At 37.9% G+C, this 20,262-nt stretch overlaps 2 protein-coding genes across 3 annotated transcripts in view; one reads left to right on the top strand and one right to left on the bottom strand.

Moving 5' to 3' along the window:
* The window catches only part of lrrc7 (leucine rich repeat containing 7), a 110,542-nt gene extending 101,820 nt beyond the window's left edge, over positions 1–8,722 (top strand). The window contains exons 25-28 of the mRNA XM_036570272.1: positions 2,181–2,417; positions 3,226–3,318; positions 4,234–4,308; positions 6,388–8,722. Of these exons, the coding sequence (XP_036426165.1) occupies positions 2,181–2,417; positions 3,226–3,318; positions 4,234–4,308; positions 6,388–6,495 (513 nt within the window). The 3' untranslated portion in view covers positions 6,496–8,722. The remainder of the gene's footprint in view (positions 1–2,180; positions 2,418–3,225; positions 3,319–4,233; positions 4,309–6,387) is intronic.
* Positions 8,723–9,819: 1,097 nt separating this feature from the next.
* lrrc40 (leucine rich repeat containing 40) lies at positions 9,820–17,966 on the bottom strand. 2 transcript variants are annotated; one of them, XM_036570273.1, is made up of 15 exons: positions 17,700–17,966; positions 16,783–16,964; positions 16,602–16,675; positions 16,374–16,503; positions 15,010–15,133; positions 14,791–14,930; positions 13,951–14,123; positions 13,517–13,607; positions 13,348–13,393; positions 13,114–13,222; positions 12,608–12,715; positions 12,385–12,495; positions 12,207–12,284; positions 11,540–11,725; positions 9,820–10,230 (listed from the first exon to the last, which is right to left on the bottom strand). In XM_036570273.1, the coding sequence occupies exons 1-15, from the start codon at positions 17,842–17,844 to the stop codon at positions 10,125–10,127; spliced, it is 1,803 nt and encodes a 600-aa protein (XP_036426166.1). In that variant the 5' UTR covers positions 17,845–17,966; the 3' UTR covers positions 9,820–10,124. The 2 variants fall into 2 exon arrangements, with proteins under 2 accessions (XP_036426166.1, XP_036426167.1); XM_036570274.1 differs by lacking the exon at positions 12,207–12,284.
* Positions 17,967–20,262: the final 2,296 nt, after the last annotated feature.

Here is a 20,262-nt window from a genome sequence, read left to right on the forward strand (position 1 = left end):
TTTAGATCCAACACATCTGGCTCTAAATTTCAGATGCCCCTAAAGGCCGTCATTACCTGGATCAGGTGTGTCAGATATAGATTAGAGCTAAACTATGCAGGGTGGCAGATCTCCAGGACCAGGCCTGACCCTCCAGCCCTACCTTAAAGGAACCAGGGCAGTCTATATTTTTGCTCTGTTCCAGCTGAATTTATATAAATTATCTGGCACAAGTATGTTAGGAGCTGGAATACATTTATAGAGGACTGGAGGCAAATGCTTCAATCTCAATAGGAAAGAGGAAGTTACTTAGCAGAATGAATGGTGTTCTAGCGTTTTACAGTTTTCTGTTGGAACCAGGTGTATGAGGCATTGCTTTTAAGCTCTGCCATTGTTGCTAATAAAAGGCAGGCACATTGTTAAGCTCCATGTGCGTGAAGGTTTGAACCTCTCTTTTAAAGCATTCATGCTGTTTTTTAAACCACACCTGTCATAAAGGTTTAGCTGTAACTTGTGATAATGAAAAATCTAGTGCATATTTGTCAGTTGCTGTAAATGCACTACCATGAAGAAAACTGGCAAAGCACACATGCCTCAACCTAAAAATAAACCAGCCTGCCGTTTCTCTTTATGAGCACCGAGATGAGTCGCAGCGTTTGTTTTGATGTCATTACATTTTTATCATTCTCGCTCACACAATACGTCTTGGAGAAACGCCTGTCCCCCCTCAGTAATAAGCCTTGTCTTGTTCTACTTTGGAGCTTCCCGTTCCGCTAAAGCTGCTCTCTCCTGGACATGCATCTCAATCTAGCCATGATTGCCATGTTAATGTTTTGAAATGTCAGGGTTAATTACTAGCTGCTGCTGTGATTCATTTTCACTGTGCATTCTTCCTTGGTCTCCTTAGCAACCGGAGCCTGTCTGTGTATGTCTAAAGGCTGTCACTCAGGACCGAGGCATAACTGCAGGGCAGAAGAGGAGACTAGGAGTTACTGAACAAATCCAATTAGAATACAATGCGTACTGTTGTATGCCACGTTTGTTGGCACCTCACATATAAACTAATGTTCAGAAGTGGAATCACACTTACAAAACCAGCTTTGTTGCATATGAAATGCATGAAATGAGTCTAATTTGATTGTAATACTAGCTCTTCACATCTCTACAGGTAGCAAGCTGTTATTAATTTTAGGTATGTCAAGAATGGTGAACTGAGACACTGTTAAAGTTTCAAAAAGTTCCATTCATTCCTATACAGTCCATTTATTGAAACTAAGCTGCAAAAACAGCCTGTTTTCAATTACTTGTTTTTGTGATATAACAAAAACCAACACATTAACATACAGTATATCCACCTATTCAGCCTATAGCAGTTTAGCCCTGCCCATTCATTCAAGATAAAAGGATTTAAGGAGTGTTTCAGCCCACAATACATGTTTACATAAATCAGCCTATTCTAATGGATAAAGAGAGGTTGAAAAAAAGGTCATGTAAAATGAATTATGTCTGTTTTTGGTATATAAAGCCACAACAATGCCGTAAGTGAACCTCAAGATAAAATAAAATACAAGAAAATTAGGATTTGGGCCCTTTTATATGTAATTAGAGAATATACTGGTTTTGATTTTATCAACCCTACTTACCATGTGGGAGCACTTTGTAGTTCTACAATTACAGACTGTAGTCCTGTTTTTCTGCAAACTTTGTTACCCCCTTTTGCCTTGTTTTTCAATGGTCAGAATATTATTTGGGTGGTGGATCATTCTCAGCACTGCAGTGACACTGATGTGGTGTGTTAGTGTGTGATGCCCTGGTACGAGTGGATCAGATACCTGCTCTGTGGTGGTCCTGTGGGAGTCCTGATCATTGAAGAACAGGGTGCAAGGGGGCTAACAAAGTGTGCAGAGAAACAGATTGACTACAGCCTATAATGGTAAAACTACAAAGTGCATCTATATGATACACCCATAAGTGGAGCTGATCAAATGGACAGTGTGTGTAGATACAATAAGAATAATAATACCTTCCCATGTGTAGTTTATAATATTTAAACTTTTATTGTTGAATAAAATAACAGGAATTCTTAATGTATTATGTGATTACAAACGTTTGGACAGTAGTGTATGATCCCACATTGAAATGATCTACATCTGACTGCCTCTTCACAGTTAACGATCTTTTTTTGTGTTGGTTTTCCTCAGGCTGCTGTCCAACACCCTCACCAACAGCAGGGCATGATGGTGACCTCAGCCTCGGCCACCCCACCCCACCGAGCCGCCCGAGACCAGCAGTACGAGGGAGCCATGAACAAGGTGTCCATTCAGCAGTACCAGTCTCCTCTACCCATGCCCATCACGAGCACCAGTCCCAGGCCTCAGAGCGCCCGCTGCTTCATCCAGACTAAAGGCCAGAAGAGCATGGACGGCTATCAGGAGCAGGTTATGAACCACCCATCTCATTCTAAATGAAGCGACGCTAGTGCTAAAACTAATGCAGTAACATTACCAACAAAACCCTTAAAAAAAAAAAAAAGATACCTGTTCATCCAACATTTCTTCTGAAATCAAGGGTATTAATAGAAGGTTTGCCTCCTCTTTGCTACAGTAACAACCTGTACTCTTCTAGCAAGGTTTCACATTAGATGTTGGAACATTGCTGTGACGATTTGATTGATGAAGCTGCATCACACCAGAGAATACTGTTCCACTGCTTCACAGCCCAACGCTGGGGGGCTTTATACCCCCAGCTGGCTCTTGGTATTGGGCTAGGTGATCTTAGGCTCATATGTGGCTGCTCCAGAGCCTCACATTCTATTGGCAGTGCTTTACTATGGAGACTATGTAAAAGCTAAGTGTGCGCACCTAACAAGTGTCTTGAACTGAATTCAGAATTAGAAGGAGTGTCTGGATACTTTTGGACATATAGTGCATATAGTTGCTCTCATTAGACAACCTTGTAAATCAGAAAGGGTAACTTTACAAAAGAAGGAAAAATTATGTTAATGTAACATAATACTGTTGTGCATGTAACTGTAAAACGCAGTGTTCTCTATTCACCAAATGTTTTTTTGCATAGCAATTCAGTGTCACAGAAGTAAACTGTGAAAATATCTTAGCACTGCAATATCACCTACTATACAGTTAAAAAAGTAATGTATTTATAATTACAGTACACAACCTTATATTTATATCCCTCTTGTAGTTTTACGTCAGAAACGACAATACATTATTATCTTCTTGTTTACAGTTCTGTGTTCGGATTGAGAAAAATCCTGGCCTTGGTTTCAGCATCTCAGGGGGAATCAGTGGGCAGGGAAACCCCTTCAAGCCCTCGGACATGGTAAGACATTTTCTTCCTCAGTTACAAACAGAGAATACATGATTTAAGGTAGACGTGATACATTTTAGGAGACATTTCTTCTGACCATTTCTCATATTTAATGTTAACAGATTACACTTTAGTAAGAGAGATTGTAGGTCTCGCCTTAAGAGTTTCCATGGAAACATGAGCTACTGCAATGCACAACATTTCACACCAGCTGGCCGCATTACCTGTTAACCTCTTCATGGCTTGCCAGTAGTCAGTAATGTTTAGTGTAAAGCTGTATCACTCATATGCAATTGTTACTCTTTCACTATACATGATAGCAATAGCCTATTAACATTATGCATGTTTTTTTATTGTGGTATGATTCTTTGTTAAGTGTTAGTTTGGCAGATATGTTACATGATCAATATTGTATATGCTGTAAATACTGTACTATCTACAACATATTAAACTTTAGTCCTAAGTTCATCTGTGTTGTACTGAGCATTCTGGGGATCTTCTGAGAAGCTGGATCCTTGTCGTGCCTGAAGAAATGACGTCATGTAGAGTTTGGTGGACTCACAGTATGTGGTACCAGTAATGTGGGTTAACATGATGCATACTGTTGGGTCACACATCTGGTACATAACTGTATGCTTTATAATCTCTGCCTTGACATGTACACAGTAGTAATTAACAAGTACTTTTGCACAAAATCAACACATTTATGTTTTATGTCTTTTTCAACTTTTGAAAGACTTGATATTATTTTGTAAGAATAATTATCAACCTTTTAAGAGCTTAAGCTTTCTTAATTAGCCTCATACCTGCATATCAATATCTCTATGAACTATGGAAATGGGAAAAAAAAAATCCAGATTGAAAGGCAAAGATTCTAAACCATCACCACCATGTGATTCCTAACCTCATATCACTTTTGACTTATAGGGTATCTTTGTTACTAGGGTACAGCCTGATGGACCCGCCTCCAATGTTCTTCGACCGGGGGACAAAATTCTGAAGGTAACACTCTCCTCCATCACCACATGTTGTCTAACAAAGTGTGCAACAGAGCTTCCTCCGCCGCGCTGCCAGCGGAGGCTTTTGCATGTGGCATTTTGTGTCTAGGGTGTGTATGTGTGTGTGTCAACAAAGTGAGCATGGTCTCCTGTTTTGACGTCTGTCAAACCTTGACATGCTTTACTGGCCTGTCAGTACTCAAAGGGCAGCCTATGGCTGTTCCATCATTTCAAGCTGCAGCGTGTCTACTTGTAGTACTTTGGTAACACTTTACTATAGGGCAGCCTTCATAAGGCTACATGACTCCTGCATAAGTCCTTCATGGTAACTGACATAGACCTACATAAACGTTTATAAACACTGATTCCAACAGGTGTCAATTATCATAAAAGTTGTATTTGCCAACTTTGATGTCTAGTTGACTTTATATCTGAAACATTCTGGGGTAATTAGACAGATTTTGTAGTTTAGTGTATGTGACAGTAACATAATGCTGAATATTGCTTGCCAAGTCAGACAGGTTGACTGTGAGTCTACCGTGTAAGTTTAGCATTACATCACTGTGATGTATACTAAGCTACAAAGTTAGCTGTGACAACAGGCTATGTCATTTCACTCTAAAAAGTTTGGCAATCCCCACCACCACCCCATCTCAGTCCTACTGCAGTTACAGGGGGGGTCAAGCCTTCTTGCTCCTAGTAGAAGCTGCCCAGAGCTCCAGCCCAAGTTCTCAGAGTCCTCAACCCTCTCTATCAGTCTAACCCCATACTACCACAACATTTTGAAGGCACAGTCCGAACTCGCAAAATATTTATTTTTTCTCCAATATGTTTAACTGTGTTAAAGTAAATAAATAGAAATTGAGCTGGAAAATGCCACATTTAAGTTATTAAGTATTAACAAAACATGTAATTTGATCTAGAGTATCCAAACTTTTGTATAAAACTCAGCAAAGAAATTTAAGAAAACTAAGAAAATGTGTAATTTGACCAGGGAACTTTTACATACAACTGCAGATGTTATATCAACTTGACATCAAAGTTGGCAAATGCAACTTACATGATAATTGACCTTTTAGAATAAGCCTTTATAAATGTTTATGTGGGTCTATGTCAGCTGTCATAAGGAGCTTAAGCAGGTGTCATGCAGCCCTATGAACAATGCCGTATAGTTGTGTTACCGTACTTTTACATTGATAATTTGATCGTTTATTAATTTTCCAGTGCTTTAATGGCATGAAAAATGATTACGTAATATAAATTTTGAAACTTTTTATGGTCCTTGAAATCCTCTCCCTCACCTTTTCCTCCTATCTTTCTAACTCTGCCTCTGAAACAGAGATTGAATCTGGTCTTTTGTTTCCGTCTGATGCCTATTAATAGAGATGGAATTTTATAGTATGTTAGTATAACTCAGGGACCACCTTAAACGTTTTCATTTGGCCAATTTATCTGAAGAGCCTTGAATATCGCACAGTTCAACTGCCCCAGGGTAGAGATGAAGTAATGAAGTATAGCTAAAATGAAATATTCACAGTCTGCATACACAGATGCAGTTTGGTGAATATTACATGCAGTTTTAATGTCCCATTCAAACTATGTTTGTCATATATCATTATCAGACTTGAAACGCTTGGCTTTGCCACCCTACATCAGCAAGCCAGGCTTTGTCTGCCTAAATAACTGTATGGGACTGGAATGGCCCCAATAGTTATTGGGCTGTCTTCGATTATCAGTGTCGCTTTAAATGTGTGCCACTAGGAGCCTCGCTTGCCCACGCCGTAGCCTGCAGAAAGCGGGTCCCTCTCTGCTCTCTCTCTCCACAGATCCACAGAGTTAGCTGAGGAACAGATTTCTCCAAAGACCAGCTTCTCTCCACCTTCTCTCCTTTTACAGCATGACCTCTTCTACCTGTGTGCATCTCTCTGGTTCTTCTTTTTTTCTTTCCCTGACAGTGTATGTCTCTTTATCCTCTCTGAGCTAGGCCTGTTCCCAGCCCTCCCGTGCCGCCCTGCCTCTCCCTGCCCCAGCTTGCTTCCCTCAGTGCCCTCTGTTCATCCTCTGCTTCATTCTTGCATTGCAGGCCAATGGACATAGTTTTTTACACATCGAACACGAAACGGCAGTGTCTCTTCTGAAGAGTTTCCCGAAAGCTGTGGACTTGGTCGTTTTAAGGGAGAGCACAATGTAAATATTTTTATAACACTGACTTCTTGCTCAAAAAAGGAAAAAAAATGGAACACAGGAACTTGTACATCATGTTTTTATCTAGGAACAGTTTTGCCAATTGCTGGACCAATGGCAAAATACTAGTGCCAAATGTACAATAGAGAACCTAATCTAATAATGTGACATATGGCTTATACGTATACATATGTGCTGAAATCTTACACTGGTGTGGTTGGAATTCCTTTCTATCTCTCAGCCTGTGGCTGTAGGTGGGTGCGTTTTTCTGCTTATTTATATTGCCTATTATTTTGTACCTATTTTTCCAAGCAGCTTTTCATTTTAACCTTGGAGCATGAAAGCACATCCGCTTTTAAGGACATTTGTTCATCATGACACTGCCTCAACTCTGTAAATGCCTTGTGTAAATATATACATTTACTAGTAAAATGTAACGTGGTTGGAGAGGAGAATGTGATCGAGATGGTTTTCTGATATTATTCCAATTTTTTTGTAATATTTAGAAAGATTTCTTATTTTACCCCTTCACTCCATTTCAACAAATTTTTAAACGTTTTATTAAGCAGGCCTCTACTACCGCATTGGGTGTGGTGTTGGATTGTGGCTCTTGTAAGAGTTTTGCACAAATCAAACGGCAGAAAAGAATCCAAAAGCAGTAGTAGTCCTGCTATTACTTTTCTGCAGCGCCCTCTGTTGGTCAGTGTGGAGGTTGATAATACAGAGAAATTCCCTCCTCTTCATTTCGGACAGGGTAAAACACATCACCACTGATTTGAACATGAGCATTTTCATGTTTTTATGAGTTTTAACCTGACATGTATCCACCAGGGGTAAAAGCCATTAATTTCACAGATTTTTTAGTCTGTATGTTCATTTCTTAGGTTATACAAAGGGATTTTCATATCATTTCTTTCAGTGCTTTGTTGATGTTCTCCTGCTTTAAGGTTTTTTAATCACCATCTACTATGAACAAAGGAATTCCCATCATTACATTATAGATATCCACAGAGAGCTTTAATGTTTAGAGCATGCTTTCACTTTTTAAAGTTGTCTAATTAAGAAAGTTATTAGGGGACATTGTGTTTTTTTATTGAATGTTCAGTTGCTTTACGTCACTTGGAAGTATTATTATTATTATTTTTATTTATTTTTTTATTTAATAATCAGTGCAGACTCCACCTGGAAATAAATCATTGTGATGAATGGTACCATAGTGTACCATAACAAATACATTGCCTGTATGCCCTGGGCATGTCCAAAATAATGTATACAAATGTAGCATTCGGTGGTTTTGAGCAAAACTAAGAGTGAGAGCCCCCCACCTCGCCCCCTTCCTCACCCCCAACTCCAACCCCAACCATGTTTTACTTCAAAAAGAAATTTAGTTATATAACAAGCTGAAGTTTGGATGACAACTAATTGATAAAATACTATTGTGACAGAGCATTTGATAATATGATTATTTTTACTAAATGTTTTCAGTAATTATTTCTAATATATTGATATACTTAGCTTTGCTCAAATTGTGAGATTTTATAAAGATACAAAAACTGTACGGAAAAGAGTATTTAGAACACGAGAGAACACTCTAGAAACAAACTTAAAAACTATTTCTACAGTAATTGTGAATTTGTGTCAAACATATATGTATATGGATATACAGATGGTCATTTTTGTATGTGTTTAAAATCCTATTGAATATAAAATCCAATATATGGTACTATTCAGTCTAATTGCAGTATTGATGTACATAATTGTGAATGAAAACATTTAAATAATTTATTCCTATAGATTGTGAATGTACTCAAAGCTTTCTGCAGTATGAAGACTTACTGGACTTGAATGCTGTTTCATTTTTTTGTGCAAAAAGTAATTATATATAGAATAATACAATTATTCCGTTTAGTTAAACAGATTAAGTGACAATTTATCATACAGTTTATTTGCACACGCAAGTTTACTTCTTCCTATTATTTTTTTTCCTGAATTAACACTATGTAATTGATGAAATATTATATTCTGTGTCTAGAATGCATTTTGCAGATGCTATCTGTACATATTTAAGATAAATTTTAATAATAAAAAAGCAAAATATAAAAAATTTCAAAGCTGTGCAGCAAATAACGGAGCCATTTTCGGCTTTGAGAGTACAGATTTTTTTCAGTATTTAAGAGGTGTTTTGAATAATGTATGAAAGTCTTTATTGTACAAATAAAAAGTCACTATTGTTACTATTTGTCATTCCCTGATCCTTTTCAAGACACACTAGGGCAAAACTACAACTACTTCTTGAATGAATTTAGACAATATGACATTATTATATATCACTGCTGTCAGGAAAAAGGTAACTGTACAGGACAAGCAAAAATATTCTTAACTTGGAAGTAAATGGAGAAATATTAGTTCATTTTGGACCTTTTCTGTTGGTCCGTTCAACATGAAATTTTGACAACATAAAAGGCACCTGCCTTTTTCAAATTATTTCATAAAATGAAAAACAAAAATGGAGATACAAGGTTTTGTCCTGACAGCAGCGATATGAATTTATTCAGTATTACACCAACAGTATTATTAACTAGTGCAAAATAACCAAATGATTAAGACCTTGGTTACAGAAAATAATCTGGACTAAAATCATAAAACTGGGCTCCATAAAAAGCCCAAAAGCTTCTTCAGCAAAAGGAATCATTTTTTCAACCACTTATTAATCGGACTGCCTATTTCAATATTTAAAAAAATCAAACAAACAGAAATTCTGCAGTAAAATTAGCAGAAAATGCCATATTAAAGTTTATTCCCTGTAGAGGATGCATTATTTTAGAAAATCAACATTTAAATTGAGGGTCTTCAGACCATGTTGTAATTTTATAACATAAATAACGTGGGTCAGGTAAGTGCACGCACATTGTATTTGAATGCTCCTGCTACCCCTACAGCAAAATGTCATATGATTATACACCATTCATGCTGAATAGTCTCCTACCTTATTTGACATATTATTTAAATAGAGAGAGATTTTTCATTTAAGTTTGGCCTGTTAAATAGCAAATAATGTCATGCAACTCTGGCTAACAGGCTATTAAGAATACTGGTACTAGTACTAGAATGTTTCATGTGTTCATATGACTTCAGGTATTTAAAACAAATAAATAAATAAAACACAAATTGCCTATTTTGCTGTAAAGACACAGACAAAATTTATGACCAGTGCACCCACCCCATTTAGTCTTGATTTACCAGAGCTAGCAAAACCTTTGGTCACTTAGCGCTCCTCGTTCTTTAGTCTTTCTCAGACAGATGCATGCTAAGGTAATTAATGAATAAATCATCACTGCAATGTCATTTATTGTACGGCTGGTCAGAAAGTACAAACAGACAGGGTAACTGGCAGAGGATGCTGGATCAGAGTGGATTTTCAAAGAATTGTGAGGGCGTGATTTCTGGGGGCATCTGAATTAAGGCCATGAGCCATGGCATGCAAAAAAACATAATTATAACAAACAAATTCCTGATAAAGATTGTGACTCCAACATTTCTATGGCACTGTTGAGAATAATGTGTCGGTGTGTTCCTACAGAAGTAGTTTTATGGTGAAAAACATGGCAGTAGTAGTAGTTAAGACTTCATGTAACTTCAGGTAGGAATACGGCTTCGCAGATACTCAAGGAGGGCATCTGTTCCTTTAGCTACAATTGCAGCTCTAGGATTACGGAAAGGATTTCCATCAAGCATCAGAGCCCTGTCAGCCAGAGAACAGAGGTGAGAGACAAACCCCACATCATACAGAACCTCTTATAGACCACAACAGTTAGAAGTTACAGGGGCAAAATTTCTGTGTAACATTAGGAGATTCAACCCTACATGGGAGGCTTTTGTACCTGTAGCCCATTTAAAAAGTAGAAGTGGCTTCTTCACCAAAATACTGATTAAAATAGGTGAGCTACACAGTTCAAGAGCATACTTCAACAACAGTATTCACAAATATGTTCTTAAGGCTACTTTCACTTGGGAACATCTGAAAGAATGAACATTCTCAGTAATGCTCCAATAAGGGGTGAAGAAGAGGGGACAATCATTTGCTTTTATTCCATTTGGCATTAATGCTATAGTCACATCTGAGGATGTATGAAGTCATCTGGATTTAATCAGGGATGTATGGATTTGGATAAATTTCACTGTGGAAATGAGTGGAAAAAGCTGAGTGTTTGCATAAGAGTAAACGTTAATCCTGCCTCTAAAATTAGTTGATACACTGAAAGAAATGTTGTATTTAGAGCATATTTCCCATTTGTCTCTTCCATGCAGTGCTACAATCTGATAAGTATTACAATCACCTGGAAATCAAGGCTATCTGTGTTGCATTTAAGGGGAATTCTACTTTTTTCACCAACTGTTCTGTATATCACCGCGATTCAGTGTAGTTTTAAATAAAATAAAGATTTTCTTTACTATTCAAAATGACCCGAGAACATACGGGATGTGCCTTATACGTAATTTTGATAATGGCAAAATAGTGGTCTTTGGGGGGTCTTTGTGAATGACCTAAAAGTGCCTCTTCTTCAAAAATGGATTTTAAAATATGTTTTAAGCCAAAATCTTATCTCTAAACTATAGTACAACCAATGTCTTGGGCATCAAGCAGCGTATTTTGAACCATGTCACGTAAAAGCTTCCTGTAAGGTAAATAGCTTTTAAAGACACTAACCTCTCTGGCCGTCTGGTTCCTATCACCAGCAGTTTGAACAATTTATTACTCAGCAAGTTTCTCTAGAACAGAGCATTTCACTTGAAACTACTCTGAATGACTTTGTTTACATCTTAACAATTAAATTAAGAAGGAATTATGAAAAATTTGGTGAAATTTTATTTTAAGGGAAGTAATGTTGCCCCTTCTTTATCTTTAACCAACTGCACAAACAGCTTTAAAATGACCAAACAGCTTTTAAAAGCTAGCCCTTTCTTGCAGCCTTAATACTGACAATCTACTGCGTTTCTCATGCTTCCACCCTGCACTGTAGAATAAGTGTGCAGACCTTTGCCATCCATACCTCAGACTAGTACAGTTGCCAAGCTCAGGTGGCACCTGCATGATGTCATTGTTCTGCAGGTCCAGAGTGGACAGTTTGTCCAGCACCTTAAGACGGACGGGATCGATGGCTCCAACTTGATTGTTGCTGATTAAAATTGTCTCCAGTGTTACGATGCGGTACAGCACATCTGGGAAAGCCTTAAATCTAACAATTGTAATGTGGGAACATGATTAAAAGACATTTTGGATTGCACTATAAAGCAATGTACAATAAAGTCTGTGTCAATATTCAATATTGGTGAATATGCTTTTTTGTGGTCAAGGATTGGGAAGTATTACAGTAGTGTGACCCAGCTCAGACACAGAAGATGTGAGGAGGACAGGAGATTCTGACAGAAACAGGTGTCCCCGTCACACTCTACAGAACCTGGTCACTTTACTAGATGGATTTTTCACGCAACAGTATGTTAGCATTTAATTGCTAGAATGTGAGTTATAAGCCACAATGTTTTAATCGGATTTGTTTTGTGAATTTTAAAATGTACTGTTAATCTTGCACAAACTACTTAGACAAATTTGTTAGCTCTTGACAGCAAGGAATTTAGCGTGAGTAGAGTATCAGTAGAGCAATGCGGTAATATTACGTTGTTAATGCCAGGACTAAAGGCATCGATATTAAAACTTACCTATTAAAAGACAATATAATGCTCCGCATCTTGTTAAGAGCTTCCAGCTCCACTGGCAGCGATGTCAAAACATTATTTCTAAGAAGAAATCCAATTTGCAATTTCACCTTATTAATTCCATCTGTGTCTTAATTTTTTTATTTGAGTAAGTTCAGATCAGAATGATGGTAGTACTTACCTGAGGTCTACATGTACAAGCTGTTGTAGTTTGGAAAACTCTACTGGAATTGTAGAAAGCTTATTAAATCCAAGATTTATGTCAGCTAGAGTGTCTTTCAGTTCCACAACCCTGAGGAAATGAGACATTTACTCCAATTACTCAAAAAAAAATGCTCATTACTGCTATTAATTTGTGCTGAATCTTGAATTATTTCATTAGCTATTAAAACTGTCAGCCATACCTGAGTGGTACTTCAGTAAGCTGGTTCTTGCTGAAATTTACATTGGTAACAGGGCTGTCACTGACCGCATCAAACACATCATCAGGTATAGAAGCCTCTTGTTTTTCACTATGAAAATTCAGAAGACAAAATGACATTTTTAAAGAAGCTCTTCATTTAAGGTAAGCATCTAAAAGTAGTATATCCTACTCAAACTGCTCAAAACACTACTAGCACGCAGGTAGAACTACATGGCATACAGCATCCCATCACATCACACAATGTGAGTGTGTGCTAAATAAATAAATAAACAAACAAACACACACACACAACAGATGTAAGATTTCTGCTTGTTGTAAAAGGTCCTTTGACATTTTGGTGATGCTGTGTGTACAGATCATGCTATTTACTATAAAATCAAGTGGGAGAACAATATTCTATTCAGCTGTAGGGTTTCACATCGATACTCAAGACTGAGGAAGACTGGCATACTGCGTAAACACATTGGGATGATAAGATAGGTGTACCTGTAGGCTAATGTTTTCAGTGTTTTGATGGCATGCACATTAATCCTGGCCTGGCTGGGGAGAGTCATTGCAGTTTTGGGCTCCTCTTTGGGGTTCCCATCTGGCTGCTCTATATAACACACAACAATATATAATATACATAATGATGAAACAGTTAAATCTGATTTTTCTCCTTTTTGAGTATAGTGTGAAATCTGTATGTGCTGTGAATTACACAGTGTTTAATGCATTTACCTTGTATTCGACTTCTAAGATATTTCAGGAGCTCACTAGTGCCTTTCTGAAACATAGGCCACGTATACATTAGATCTTTTGGATAAAACATCATCTACAGGTAACTCTAACATAATTTATAAAGAACGAGAAAACTGAAATAGCTACAGGTGAAATGCTGGACACTCACAGTCAGGAGCTCTCGGCGGATCGTCCTCAGAGGATTGCCCTCTAGGGCCAAAGATGTAAGCTTAGGCAAGGTGCCAAGACCAAACGGTACACTGTTCCACACAACGGGCAGAGAAAATATTTTTTTAGGTCAAAAGAAGAACGATTTTTACAGAAGCCTCCATCATTTACTGGATCCCATATATTTTACTGCTGAAGAAGAAATGGACAGTATTTTTCCATGGACTAAATTTACTGAAAAAGCAAGCGTCAACAATATGATGATAAAACTGTTGCAAGAAACAGAATTCAGTTTTTATGCTGACAGAATCTGTAAAAATGAATGGACTGTGTAACACAAATTTGTTCAAATTCAGCACTCAAAAATGACTTCCAATATGCAGAAACACAATGGGGGTTAGACAGGCTAAACATGTGAAGGAATATATCTGGCACCTGCTGATGTCATTGTTAGTAAGATCCAGACGCTCCAGGCCTTGCAGTAGAGTTATTTCCTCAGGAAGTCTCTTCACCTTGTTATCTCTCAGCTCCAGAACACTCAGAGCGCTCAGGTGCTTTAGGTGTGCCGCATCCAATTCCTCGATCTGATTATTTCCACAATGGAGCTCCTGCAAAGAAATAGGAAAACACACAGTCTTAAAAATGTGCAGTAACTCATACTTCGCAGTGCTTTCACTCTGCTGTTAACAATAATAATGAGGCAGCAATTGACATGCTTTGAATACTCATAGGTCTTTCCAAATTAATACTCCAATACTCATTCTCAAAATCACCTTGAAAAAAACAATAACATGTACGTTTCATAATTAAGTTTGTTACTGCAGGACAAACAGAGAGACGTATATCAACGTAACAAACAAATACTCGAGTACTCAAATTATTTGGGTCAGCCCTAAAAATTATAATAGTAATAACAATCCTTGCCAGCACTTGTTTGGGCATTTTGATCTGGGCCTGTAATTGTGTTTTTCATGAATGTTTGTCTATGCTATAAACGACTTATGTAAATACAGAGAGTTGGTCCGTTGGTTGGCATTTGCTTTCAGTTTTTTTAAAAAGCTTACAAAACTTGATATTTTGGATGCTCCATGGCTTCTAGTGGCTAGATTTAAACGAGCTTTAGTATCTGCAACATACTGTCAATAATTTTCTACACAAATTTAAACGAAGAAAAATGTAATCTGTGTACCGTCAACATGCACAGGTCCACAACCATTTCACATCTTTCATGACTCAATCCAATGCAAACATTTGGAGCCAATAGTCCTCACAGACCTTCAGTGTTTTGCAGGAAGGCAGCTCTGGGAGGAAGCGCAGTTTGTTGTGCCTCAAGTACAGCTGCTCAAGAGCCATCTGGGCCAGAACGGGTGGCACGCTCTCCAAGTGATTTCGAGAGCAGTCCAGCAATCTCAAGTCTAAGGGAGGAAAAACAATTTGGCAAATATTTTCCCAAATAACATTAGCTAAACTGGGCACAGCTGTGCTGACACTTACTCTTCATCTCACTGATTGCGGGCGGCAGGCTCTTCAAACTGTTGAAGGACAGATTAAGTTTTGTGAGGTTGTTGAGGTTTGCCAGGCTGTCCGGTATAGCGATTAATTTGTTGTTGGAGAGATCCTTCAGATTAAAACGTTTAGAAGACAAAAAAAGAAAACATTAGAGCAGAAAGTACAACACTGTGCTTTACCACAAGAATAAAGAGATCAGCAGTAAATCTACTTAAACCTCCTAAAAATCTTATGGCCATCATACAAGTACTTCATTAGAAAAGAGTCTGGTCAAGGTCATGGTTTACAGCACTAACCAAGTTTTCAGACCATATATAAATGTTTACATAAACGTATTATTCATATTAAAATAATAATAATAATAATAATAATAATAATAATTCATCAATAGCTACTTTAATAGTAAAGAGCCTAGATAGTTAGCACATTTTTAAGCTCTGCTGGGTTTACCTTGAGACATCAACTACACAAATCAGATCAAGTTTTAGGTATTGTGCATTAAGAAAATACTGCTGATTAACCGCATCCTAGCCTAATGTTGGCAAGTAACTACATCTATCTTTACATACTGTAGAGTACAGGCAGACAATAAGACAAAAACATAAATGTTAGAATACTTAAAGATATTTTCACTTTATTCATCACAAAGACACGTCAGGATACAAGTCATCAAAAACCATAAGAAGAAATATTTTTGTTTCACAAATTATGCTACAGTAAATTCAGTTAAACAGGACTGAATATGGTCCCTTCATAAGGAAGCATTTGCTTGACCAGTGTTTTTAGGCACTGACGATATACACAAAATGCTCAGAAAATCTGTGACGTAATAAATTTTGCAACTGCTGAAAACGATAACAAAAAAATAACAAACAAGCAGAAATTTTAAACATTTTAAACATAGCAAACAGAATCTGTATTTAGTTCATTATAATAATCTCCCGCTAAATGTGCGCATGTAGTTTGACTATAGGCGTCTGATTGATAGGCGCTCAGCTCATTTACGTTATCCAAACTATTCAAATGAAATATCCATGAACTAATATATATATATATAGCATAACATCACTGTGTACGTCACCTACACGCTGCTAAAAATTTCACAACCCCAAACTCCTTCCCACGTCACTGTGACAACATAAAATAAAATGTCATTTAGTCCATATCATATAACTTTACTTTTATCATATTACAGGCATTGTCCATTGTATGGTCACCTCATTTACGTTCTTTGAACAGGGCAGAACTGTAGTAATAAGTCTAAGGGACATACAGATGTGTCATACAAAGTGAGTTTATTAGCATGACTTCCTGGGCCACCTGCTAACCATAAGTTTTTTCATACTCACGAGGTCCTCCAAATGACATAGCTGCCCCAAGTCTTCTGGCAATTGTTCTAGTAGGTTCTGCTGCAGATGAAGACATCTCAGGTTTGTCAGTTTCCGCAGCTCCAAAGGCAGCTCTGTCAGCTGATTATGACTGAACAGAATAACAACTACGGTTATTTTTGGCACCTGTGTCTACAGAACAGACACAAATACAACGTTTAAAATGTAAGAAAACTTCAATGTAACTACCTCAGGATGAGTTTTTGCAAATGCTCCAACTCGCCAATGGATGCTGGTAGTGTTCTGAGCTGATTGTCATGAATCTAGAAAAGTCAATTCACACAAAACGGCGAGCTCTTCAGACCCACTAGCCTTCACATGAACTTCCAGTCAAATGAATACACTCTGTAGAGATGCTGAAGCAACTTACATCCAAGACAACTAAAGCAGGTAGAAGTCTGACATCTTCAGAGAGTGTTTCCAGCTTGTTGGAGGACAGTAGAAGCTTGGTTAAATCTGTCTGCTCCCACCATCGGTCTGTCCCTGCGAAGGACAAGTTCTGCTGGGCTTCCTCAGGTGGGTCAATGTTCAGCCTCCATACGCTCTGGGGAACTAAAGTGAACAGATACAGGACTACCATTGGTGTCAGTACACTAACTAACTAATACACTATTGAATCAAGAAAGAAAAGGAAACAGAGACACAGTGAAGCTTGTAGAGCCAGTCAGCCCCCCTGGAATTGGTGCTAACAGTGTGGCACCTATTCACACTTTCACTCACATTTCTCAGTAAGACTCTGAAATTTAGCCACTTAGCCACGCAAAAACCTAAAGAAGAGCTATGTTGACGCCACTATAGCTGAACAGCAAAAATAACCTTTGTTTCAAAAGTCTTCATTGTTATATGTAGTGTAGTGTGTATAAATGCCTTCTTCTTCAACCTGTGGTGTCTGTAGTGGAGCTCGCCCCGAATTCAAACCTTTCAGCACTTTTGGGCTCAAATTCCTGAGCGCTCCTATTTCTAAAAACAGTATTTCAGCATTTCACTAAAATACTCTTACATAGTAGTGCAGCAAATGGAAAATGTGGTTTAGTGATAAAAACCTCTCACTAAGTTTGAAGTGTTCAGTTGGAGTAACGTCAGGTAAGTTGTCGTTAGCCTGTCAGCTGTGGTGGTCACTCCTCTGGCTAGTCTGGCTACTGCTCAGTCTCACTAGCACAGAAGACCTAAATGATAATATTCACTATTTAAATATCCCGCTTCTGTCTCTGATCTGTTCACACATTAAAGTCGTTCTGAATGTCGTTACCGAGTCCTTATCAGCCCCGTTTCTGTCTGTTTCGTTACCTTCGCTCAGACCGCGCCCAGACAGATTGAGCTGCCCGCTCGTTCTGGCGGACTTCAGCAGCCCGTACGGCACAGGACATCCCTCTTTCTCCTGTCTGAATCCCGCCCTGGAGTCTACTTTACCTCCCCGTTTGAAACGAGACATGAACTCAGCACAGGACGCGGAGTAGTAGGGTTAAATATGAAAGAGCTGAGAGCTTAAAAGAGCGCTGAGAGAGAGAGAGGAGAGGAGAGGAGAGGAGAAGAGGAGTGAAGCGAGCAGCAACAGCAACAAGCTAATACAGCAGACGCCTTTATATTAAGAGTCCAACGATAAACGGAATTAAAAAAAAAAACAATATAAGGAAAAGAAATTAGGAATTAAAATAAAGTAATGAACAGCAACGAAAGGAAAGGAAAAATATATATTAAAAAAACAAATATGGAAAAAATAAGAAAAATCAAGAATGAAAAGAATGAAATGAACGGACAGGAAAAAGTGGGAAAGGAAAAGGAATAAAAATAAAATAATTGAAATAAAAGAACAAAAAATGAAAAGGAAAAGAATAAGAAAACGAAAGGAAATTAATGAAAAGAAAAGAAAAAAGGAAAGTAATAAATAATAAATGTAAAGAAGAAAAAAGGAAAGAAAAAAGAAATTAGAAAGAAAGTAATGAAAAGTAAAGAACAAAGAGAAAAGTTCCAACTCCGAGAGGTACTTTGTTATAAAAATAACAGTGTGCGGTCAGCCCAGCAGATGGTGCTGTTGTCATTGCCATGATATGGAGCTACACTGGTTGATACCATAGACTGTATTATGTAGTCAGTCTACGGTTGATACTCTTTAGACAATCTGACTTGCTCTGAGCAGAATCTGTCTAACTCCTAACCCCTTAAATGGCCAGGATCCAATGGTTCATTTTGCCAGTTGGATCTTAAGTCCAGATGAAACCCCAACCTGCTATTTTGTTAAGAAAATGATGAATTAGGATGAGCTTAATGTAGTTCATGTTTTGACCTTAAGTATACTGATACACTGTGTGTGACACAATGTCTTTATTTATCAGATACCTTGTTGTCCTCTCTGGATTTAAGGTCTGCCGGCCTTCATGTCTGCCTGAACTTTGAAGCCTCTTAAGACTGAAGATATGACTGAACAGGAGCGTGGAACTCCAGCATGTGCTTACCTCGACGTTGAGAGTTCACAGATAAGTAAATTGCTCAACCGGTTACTGATAACCTGAGAGCTACATGTGTTATTATAGTCATAGAGTGTATATTCTCATGGTCTGTCCATTCTCAGCACTTTATTGCCTTAAAAGCTTGCTTTGAGCTGGTTTCTGTGGGTTGTGAGGTTTATATCCTGTTTAGCTAGCAACTGCAGACTAGCCTGCAGAAATCTGATGTTTGGCAATATATGGGTTTCAAATATATGACGTATATTATCATTTATGGATTTCCCTTATGTCCAACTTATATTTGCCACATGTGGACATACGTATATGCCAACTTGAAACTGGCCATTTTTTACATATGGGACATTTATTTCAGTCTTACATCAACATACTCAAACGTGTAAATACAATTTAACAATATATGATATACAACATTATTCTGAAATGTAGGGCATGCACTGATCAGGCATAACATTATGACCACCTCCTTGTTTCTACGCTCATTGTGAATTTTATCAGCTCCACTTACTATATAGGTGCACTTTGTAGTTCTACAATTACAGACTGTAGTCCATCTGTTTCTCTGCATACTTTGTTAGCCCCCTTTCACACTGTTCTTCAGTCATCAGGACCCCCATGGACCCTCCAAGAGCAGGTACTATTTGGGTGGTGGATCATTCTCAGCACTGCAGTAACACTGACGTGGTGGTGGTGTATTAGTGTGTGTTGTGCTGCTACAAGTGGATCAGACACAGCAGTGCTGCTGGAGTTTTTAAACACTGTCCACTCACTGTCCACTCTATTAGATACTCCTACCTTGTCAGTCCACCTTGTAGATGTAAAGTCAGAGACCATAACTCATCTGCTGCTGCAGTTTGTATTGGTCATCCTCTAGTCTTTCATTAGTGGTCACAGGACGCTGCTGACTGTATATTTTTGGTTGGTGGACTATTCTCAGTCCAGCAGTGACACGAAGGTATTTAAAAACTCCAGCAGCACTGCTGTATCTGATCCACTCAGACATTATATATATATATATATATATATATGTTCCTGGCTGTTAATTACAGATGTCCAGAAATCAGATTTCCGTATGGGAATGCTGGGCGGTGTACTGATATACCTTGATACTGATGCACCATACTTATATTCAGTGTTCAAAGTATTGACAGATGATGTGAATTATAGCATATTTCCTAAAATAGAACACTTTTTTATCCTATTTTGTGCATTTTGCATATGGTGTCTGCAGTGTATGTCATTTGCTGAGTGCCTTACAAGCACTATATAAACTAAATAAATTTAAGTTTCCTTTCTGTAAATGTGCTCTCTGTCCAATTTACGTTTCCAATACCGCGTAAGGTTCCCTTTGGTGTAATTTTAAGAAAACAGAACAATACAGTCCAATC

Source organism: Colossoma macropomum, unplaced genomic scaffold (genome assembly GCF_904425465.1).
Source record: "Colossoma macropomum unplaced genomic scaffold, Colossoma_macropomum, whole genome shotgun sequence".
In the NCBI taxonomy this organism is placed as follows: Eukaryota; Metazoa; Chordata; class Actinopteri; order Characiformes; family Serrasalmidae; genus Colossoma; species Colossoma macropomum.

What these genes read in the sequence shown, in the direction of transcription:
- lrrc40 (XM_036570273.1), bottom strand. Translation starts at nt 17,844, where the DNA reads ATGTCTCGTTTCAAACGGGGAGGTAAAGTAGACTCCAGGGCGGGATTC. An exon ending in CTGAAAACATTAGCCTACAG is followed by an intron (nt 12,716 to 13,113) that starts GTACACCTATCT and finishes GAATTTTCATAG; the next exon opens with TGAAAAACAAGAGGCTTCTA. An exon ending in ATTATATTGTCTTTTAATAG is followed by an intron (nt 11,726 to 12,206) that starts GTAAGTTTTAAT and finishes TACAATTGTTAG; the next exon opens with ATTTAAGGCTTTCCCAGATG.